This window comes from Cololabis saira, chromosome 19 (genome assembly GCF_033807715.1).
Source record: "Cololabis saira isolate AMF1-May2022 chromosome 19, fColSai1.1, whole genome shotgun sequence".
Classification (NCBI taxonomy): Eukaryota; Metazoa; Chordata; class Actinopteri; order Beloniformes; family Belonidae; genus Cololabis; species Cololabis saira.
The window spans coordinates 38,144,007-38,152,467 of NC_084605.1; the positions used below are offsets into that span (position 1 = coordinate 38,144,007).

The following is an 8,461-nucleotide window of genomic DNA, read 5'->3' on the forward strand; positions in this document are numbered from 1 at the left end:
CTCCAGGAGAGAAGAAAGACCACTCCAGGGTGATGTAGTGTGACCTTTGGGCCTTTGCTGGATGAACTGGATGTGCTGCTGCCATATTGCTAGACTCAATCTTGCAGCTAAGTGCTTGTCTTAGAGGTCCACCTTTCAGAGCCTTCCCGGGCTTTGGATGTGGTGGTTGGCCATCGCTACAGGGGGGGAAAAGGGTGGAAAACGTATCCATGGATCTGTATCGTTATGAGTGCACCAACAGGGAACTTGCACAACAGAACCAAGACAATTTGGAAAACATATTTCAACTCCTTGCTGAAGCAATAATTGGAAGTGTTAATGTCCTTCACTGCCGGAGCCCATGGCCAAAAGTTTCTAGTTTTTCTACACACGTGACCAGATTACCTTGCACTCTCACATCTCATGCAGGGATGCACAGCATCGCTGGTCAGCTGTCGCAACAGCAGTGCAATCCCTTCTTGGCTGGCCCAGAGCCAGTCATGACGCACCACCCTGGACACCCCAGGGAGAGGGATCTTCCTGCACCGGCTGGACTGTCACCAGCCGCCCAGGTGAATCTCCAGACTGCTGATGGTTTTACACTTTTAATACCTTCACAGTTTCAAGCTTAAAGAAACAGAAAGTAATTTGTTTTTATGATAACATGCCCCCTCCCCATAGGCGTAGAGGTCAAGTTTGACAGCCTGTTAGTTTCTACTGATTTTGTCAACAGAATATTCAATAGTTAAACTAAATTAACTGATTGCCATTCGGTAACATGTTGTCGACTGCCAGTAACTAAAATATGTACCTAACTTTTTTTCCTTTAACAAACCTGAATTTTCTCACTTCTCTGCCTCAGTTTACTTTATTTATGTCCTTCTGACCTAAATCATTGTTGTTCTGATCAACATCTGTAGTGAGAATACTGATAGCATTGTGTCTTTATGTTCACATACAAAAGTTCCTCATTAACCAGTGATACGCCAGAGGACAGCAGAGTTAGTCAAGTGTGCAGCTTTTGTCCACCTGTAAATAATTCCAACGCTTCATTTCATCTCACATCAAATATTGAAGTGGTTCTCAAAGTAATAAAGTTAGGATTGATTAGAGGACATGCCCTAGCATTTGGACGCCTGAGGCGAGATGGAACCAATAAGAGAGGTAATTAGAAAAGATGGATGGGAGCAAGACGGATATTTGAGGGTTTGTTTGTGTCTCCTTGTGTTGAAACTGGTATTTAACGGATTTACAGTAAAGTGCAGACTGCTTTTATTTAGATAGGTTCACAAACAAGTTTAATACAAGTTCAAAGTAAACCAATTAAATCGGTCTAAATTCACTTGAGTATATCCAATAAAATGTGTGGGCATCATTTGTTACGTTAGACCCCGTTTATCTGCGTAGGTTTGTGAAAAAAGGTAGAAACTGTCTTTTTCCTTTGGTAATCACACTGTACACATGATCCCCCTCTCAGAGTCCTCTAAAGCTCATGCACGCCATCTAGTGGTCGGCTCTGACCATGAGGCATGGCTGCTCCAGACCACCGGGAAGTCTGAAAAGAAGCATGGAGGGAAAAACTAAACACGTGAGGGCACTTTTGCACGTTCAGTAAGTTACTGTTCACAATTTCTCGCAGGCTGACACTTTTTTCTGGATTCACTAATGACTTTGCCTTTCCGAGAGGTGAGTTAGGTCTAAAGCCGCGTTTATACTTGCAGTTCAGAACGCGTACGCGAGACGCAGGATAAGCCGGAGATATACTCTACGCACGTAACCTGCGTAGCCTGCGTTGCATGCGTACTTGTCTGTACGGCTCCCTTGCGTACCTCGCGTAACACACGACGAGAGCCCGTCATACCGGCGGTTACCAATAGGGGGCGAAGGAGAGCAGCGGTTGGAAAAGTGATTCGTAGAGGTAGTAGCATCCAAGTTGTCCTGGTCCTGGCCCCGCTTCCTTTTCCGCCTTGGACCCAACGGAGTAGCAGTAGCGGTAGTAGCAGTAGCGGATTTCAGAGTTTTTCAAATCGGATTTAAGATTTCAAACAAGATCATGTCGTCGTCATCATCGGAAGGAGAGGAGCTTCTGACACTGGTCTTGTTGCATCGTCGGAGACGGCGCCAGCGCCAGCGCCAGCGCCATCGGAGATGGTACGTTAGACCGTTAAACCAAAGCCGGGGGGAGACTGGAGAGTTCGCCAGCCTTGTCTTGCCCATGCGGGGGATTGACGATGAAAAGCACCGGGAATATTTTCGGATGTCGTCAGCTTCATTTGACGATATTTTGCGACGGATTTCCCCGCTGATTCAGCACCAGACCACACACAGCACGTGTGTGACCGCCGCAGAGCGACTGGCCGTCACCCTGCGCTTCATGGCGACCGGGATGAGCTATCGAACTTTAGCAGCCAGTTACAAGCTTGGAACAGCCACCGTGGGATGTATCGTGTCTGAAGTATGCCAGGCTATCTGGGCTGCTCTAAAGGATGACTTCGTGGCCCACCCCAGGATTGATGCTTGGTCTAAAATAAAAGAAGATTTCAGTGAGCTGTGGCAGTTCCCCAACTGTGTCGGAGCCATCGATGGCAAGCACGTCCGGATCCGTGCTCCAGTCAACAGCGGGAGTGGTTTTTTTAACTACAAGGGCTACTTCAGCATCATCCTGATGGCGGTGTGTGATGCCAGGTACCGATTCACTGTTGTGGACGTAGGTGCTTCTGGGCGTGAGAGTGACTCAGGGGTGTTCACAAGAAGTGCCTTTGGGTCCCAGCTCATCCAGGGGGACCTTTCCCTACCACCACCATCTGCCCTACCTGGAAGTGAGGTGCTCTGTCCTCCAGTCTTTGTTGGTGACGAGGCATTCCCTCTGAAGACCCATTTGATGCGACCATATTCAGGTGAGAACATTCATGTTGCATATATCAAGTTTATGATTTTGAATAACATCAACTAACGATAAATCTCAATTACTTTATTAGGCACCAACTTGTCAGCAGAGCAGCGCATCTACAACTACCGCCACTCCAGAGCACGACGAGTGGTGGAGAACGCCTTTGGCATCCTGGCTGCACGGTGGAGGGTGTTTGGGAAGGCCATGGAGTGCAGTGTGGAGACAGCAGAAGTGGTGATAAAGGCGTGTGTTGCTGTCCACAATTATCTCTGTGGTCTGGACCGGTCTGAACAGGCCAGGTACATCCCCAGCACCTTTGTGGATTCCACAAATGGCCAGGATACGCGAGACGTGACGTCACGCGTATCCTGCGTCTCGCGTACGCGTTCTGAACTGCAAGTATAAACGCGGCTATACGCGTGACGTCACGTCTCGCGTATCCTGCGTATCCTGCGTACATTTGACGCGTCGACGTGCACGTTCTCAAAAAGACACTGAACGCGTACGCGACCTGCAGTTCTCGCTCTGGCCGCTAGTATCGCTGTTCCCGCTAGAGGCGCCGGTCCTGGTCACGTGAATGGTGTCACGTGTGTTGCAACGTGTGTTGCAGTTATCAAAATGGCGGACACATTCGAAGAGAAGCTGACCGAACTTGTGCGCAATTATGACCATATATATGATGTATCTCTGCCACTACATAGCGACAAGCACGCTTGCCAGAACACCTGGCGAGAGATCGGCGCAGTTTTGGGGGTGGACATGAAGATATGCAGGAGCAAATGGAAGCTGCTCCGTGATCGCTATGTCAGAGCACGGAGGAAGATGCAGGAGAAACGCAGCGGTGATGGAGCGGAGGGATCGATTTGTCCGCCGATCATCCGTCGTCTGAGCTGGCTACAGAAGTTCGTTAACCATCGGGCAACGGACACCAACTTTTGTCCAGACAAAGTAAGTGTATTAAATAAATAATTTAATTTAATTATCATCAGTGATTGTCCCGAAAAGCATGCACTCGTACAGCACAGCCTTTCGTTTATGGGGGCGGGAAATAAGACAAATACTCTTAAGATTTTAAGTTTTTGCAGTGATGCATGTTACTTATCCTGTGAAGGACAGAGTTATATTGATAAGTTCAGAAAAAGTGTTTTTTATTGTTGTGTTTTGATGTATTTGATGTAAGCCCAGTGGATATTTAAAGCTTACAGAAGGCTGCATTTAACTGCTGCTATGTCATTCCTGCAGTATTTCTGCAGCTGTTTTGGTCACTGCTATTATTTGTAATATATTATATTATTTGTAATCAGCACAAATTATCTGTCCCCATATGATAAAATCCACCATCCCCCCCTGATTTTTTTTTTTTTCAACTTGAGTACTGCACATATTCAGAGAAATCATTTGTTTTATTTTAGATTGTTTTTGTTTGTGGTGTTTCCACACATGATATAATTCACAATATTAATATAGAATATAAAATTAATAATTTGCCTACGTTTGTGTTTACCAAGTATCACTAACTAAGTTGTGTCATTTGTAAACTTTCATGTCAGATCCTTGCTGAGGATGACGACGTCTCCACACCCGGCCTCATCAGTGCTGGTGAGGCCGCTGCTTCACCAGCACCTCTCCACTGTCTCTCCACTGATGAGCCATTGCCATCAGCACCATCACCATCACCATCATCAGCATCAACATCAGCATCAACATCAACATCAGCATCATGCACGCCTGCTACTCCGTTGGGTCCAAGGTGGAAAAGGAAGCGGGGCCAGGACCAGGACAACTTGGATGCAGCCCTGCTCCACCATCTCCAGGGCTACAGGAAGGAGAAGGAGAAGAGGCGTGAAGGGGGGGAGGAGGAGAGGCAGCGTGCACGGGAGGAGGAGGAGAGGCGGCGTGCACGGGAGGACGAGGAGAGGAAGGCATGGGTGGAGGAGAGGCGCGCATGGGAGGAGGAGAGGCGTACATGGGCGGAGGAGAGGCAGCGTGCACGGGAGGAGGAGGAGAGGCGGCGTGCACGGGAGGACGAGGAGAGGAAGGCATGGGCGGAGGAGAGGCAGCGTGCACGGGAGGAGGAGGAGAGGCGGCGTGCACGGGAGGACGAGGAGAGGAAGGCATGGGAGGAGGAGAGGCAGCGTGCACGGGAGGAGGAGGAGAGGCGGCGTGCACGGGAGGACGAGGAGAGGAAGGCATGGGAGGAGGAGAGGCGCGCACGGGATGAGGAGAGGCGTGCACGGGATGAGGAGGAGAGGCGTGCAAAGGCGGAGGAGAGGCACGCGTCTCATAACGTCTTCACAAGTTTCATAAACTGGGCGGGGGCGTTTCTGCAGGGACTACCGCCGGATGCTGCAATGGGACTGATGAAGGAAATGACCCAGCTTATCCAAGGTTACCATCATTAGTTTTAGTTTTAGAAGGATCTGTAGTCTGTCTATGGAACATGCAACCACAGTGTGTTGCACCAACTTTGTTTACTGTTTTATATGTTTACTGTTTTATATCTTAATAAATGTTTAATTTGAGTCCTGTTGTACAGACTTTTTTTATACATTCAATCACACATTTACTAGTGCTCTGTCTCAGGGGCGTCAATTGGGTACGTCAGCCGCCACACCTCGGCTTCAGGGGGAAATGTAAATGTTTTTTTAAAATACATTTATGGAATTACTCAAGTGTCCATTTGTATTGATTATTCTATAATTAAATTCATATAGATGCATAGTTGCATATAAATGCAAATCAGAACAACATGATCGATTTCACTAGGTATTATACACTGCAAAAACTCAAAATCTGAACAAGAATATTTGTCTTAGGTTTCTAGTTAAAATGTCTAATTTCTATTCCAAAAAAATCTCATTACATTTAAGACAAGATTTTTCATCTAACCACCAATAAAGGTTGCACAAAGAGAGTTGGATGGAAAAAGGTTTATTTAAATGTTGAAATTATGAAATTATGTACAACGATAATTTATTAACATCTCCCAAAATAACCTACGATTCCTGAGAGTATGAATGTTATAGTCTCTCTCTCTCATATTTATAATAAATAAATTTATATATATATATATATATATATATATATATATAATTTATTTATTATAGTTCTAGAAATAAAAAATTACTAAAAAGTGCAAAATATAAATATGAACATTTAGTAATGGACATAAACAAGAGATTTAAAGTTATTGCTGACTTAAATCTAGGCTTTAACAAGTAACATTAAACATAAAAGAGCCTAAACAGATCATAAAATGACCAGCGGATTCAAATGCTATCAAACAATACTGCAAAAATCTATCTAAAGTCGCTGTAGTGTGCCTCTGCGTAGCACAGTGTCCTGGTGAGCCATCCTGCCTGCATCCGTCTGGAAATAGTTCATGAGGTGGTTCCGCACCTCACAACCTAGTTTCGTTGCCCGCTCAGCAGAGAGGCGTCCTGTGGGGAGGAGGTTGGTATCTCCTGCCACCTGCTCCCTCCATTCACCCTGGCCATTTGTGGAATCCACAAAGGTGCTGGGGATGTACCTGGCCTGTTCAGACCGGTCCAGACCACAGAGATAATTGTGGACAGCAACACACGCCTTTATCACCACTTCTGCTGTCTCCACACTGCACTCCATGGCCTTCCCAAACACCCTCCACCGTGCAGCCAGGATGCCAAAGGCGTTCTCCACCACTCGTCGTGCTCTGGAGTGGCGGTAGTTGTAGATGCGCTGCTCTGCTGACAAGTTGGTGCCTAATAAAGTAATTGAGATTTATCGTTAGTTGATGTTATTCAAAATCATAAACTTGATATATGCAACATGAATGTTCTCACCTGAATATGGTCGCATCAAATGGGTCTTCAGAGGGAATGCCTCGTCACCAACAAAGACTGGAGGACAGAGCACCTCACTTCCAGGTAGGGCAGATGGTGGTGGTAGGGAAAGGTCCCCCTGGATGAGCTGGGACCCAAAGGCACTTCTTGTGAACACCCCTGAGTCACTCTCACGCCCAGAAGCACCTACGTCCACAACAGTGAATCGGTACCTGGCATCACACACCGCCATCAGGATGATGCTGAAGTAGCCCTTGTAGTTAAAAAAACCACTCCCGCTGTTGACTGGAGCACGGATCCGGACGTGCTTGCCATCGATGGCTCCGACACAGTTGGGGAACTGCCACAGCTCACTGAAATCTTCTTTTATTTTAGACCAAGCATCAATCCTGGGGTGGGCCACGAAGTCATCCTTTAGAGCAGCCCAGATAGCCTGGCATACTTCAGACACGATACATCCCACGGTGGCTGTTCCAAGCTTGTAACTGGCTGCTAAAGTTCGATAGCTCATCCCGGTCGCCATGAAGCGCAGGGTGACGGCCAGTCGCTCTGCGGCGGTCACACACGTGCTGTGTGTGGTCTGGTGCTGAATCAGCGGGGAAATCCGTCGCAAAATATCGTCAAATGAAGCTGACGACATCCGAAAATATTCCCGGTGCTTTTCATCGTCAATCCCCCGCATGGGCAAGACAAGGCTGGCGAACTCTCCAGTCTCCCCCCGGCTTTGGTTTAACGGTCTAACGTACCATCTCCGATGGCGCTGGCGCTGGCGCTGGCGCCGTCTCCGACGATGCAACAAGACCAGTGTCAGAAGCTCCTCTCCTTCCGATGATGACGACGACATGATCTTGTTTGAAATCTTAAATCCGATTTGAAAAACTCTGAAATCCGCTACTGCTACTACCGCTACTGCTACTCCGTTGGGTCCAAGGCGGAAAAGGAAGCGGGGCCAGGACCAGGACAACTTGGATGCTACTACCTCTACGAATCACTTTTCCAACCGCTGCTCTCCTTCGCCCCCTATTGGTAACCGCCGGTATGACGGGCTCTCGTCGTGTGTTACGCGAGGTACGCAAGGGAGCCGTACAGACAAGTACGCATGCAACGCAGGCTACGCAGGTTACGTGCGTAGAGTATATCTCCGGCTTAAGGGGAGACCATAGCAACCATAGCCAGTTATCCTTGAAACGAAAACAGACGTGACCGGTTTGCATGAAAATATTCTATAGTTGTAATAGATAACACATAATTATAGAAACCCACTAGTACATGCTGCTAGTTTGCACCACAGATACAAAGACAAACAAACTAAGTGACTGAATGTTGCAGTTGATGCACCAGTCCTGTGAGGTCATTGTGAACATGGTTTGGGGTTACTATAAGTTTATAGGCACTTACTGTGTTACCTTTTCATTGACTGCAAGCTGCCCACGGTGTAAACAACCTTTCACCAGTGAGATCTGCATACAGGACTGTCTCAGAAAATTAGAATATTGTGATAAAGTTCTTTATTTTCTGTAATGCAATTAAAAAAACAAAACTGTCATACATTCTGGATTCATTACAAATCAACTGAAATATTGCAAGCCTTTTATTATTTTAATATTGCTGATCATGGTTTACAGTTTAAGATTAAGATTCCCAGAATATTCTAATTTTTTGAGATAGGATATTTGAGTTTTCTTAAACTGTAAGCCATGATCAGCAATATTAAAATAATAAAAGGCTTGCAATATTTCAGTTGATTTGTAATGAATCCAGAATGTATGAA

The 8,461-nt window shown here is 46.5% G+C and overlaps 2 protein-coding genes across 2 annotated transcripts; one reads left to right on the forward strand and one right to left on the reverse strand.

The window, feature by feature from the left end:
• The first annotated feature begins 1,834 nt into the window (after window positions 1-1,834).
• Window positions 1,835-4,715, forward strand: LOC133419133 (putative nuclease HARBI1). Its single transcript, XM_061708144.1, has 4 exons — window positions 1,835-2,876; window positions 2,958-3,220; window positions 4,420-4,468; window positions 4,684-4,715. The coding sequence occupies exons 1-4, from the start codon at window positions 2,033-2,035 to the stop codon at window positions 4,713-4,715; spliced, it is 1,188 nt and encodes a 395-aa protein (XP_061564128.1). The 5' UTR covers window positions 1,835-2,032.
• Window positions 4,716-5,843: 1,128 nt separating this feature from the next.
• LOC133419162 (putative nuclease HARBI1) lies at window positions 5,844-8,241 on the reverse strand. The gene is made up of 2 exons (XM_061708178.1): window positions 6,691-8,241; window positions 5,844-6,609 (listed from the first exon to the last, which is right to left on the reverse strand). Exons 1-2 carry the CDS (start codon window positions 7,532-7,534, stop codon window positions 6,173-6,175), a joined length of 1,281 nt encoding a protein of 426 aa, XP_061564162.1. The 5' UTR covers window positions 7,535-8,241; the 3' UTR covers window positions 5,844-6,172.
• Between the last annotated feature and the right edge of the window lie 220 nt (window positions 8,242-8,461).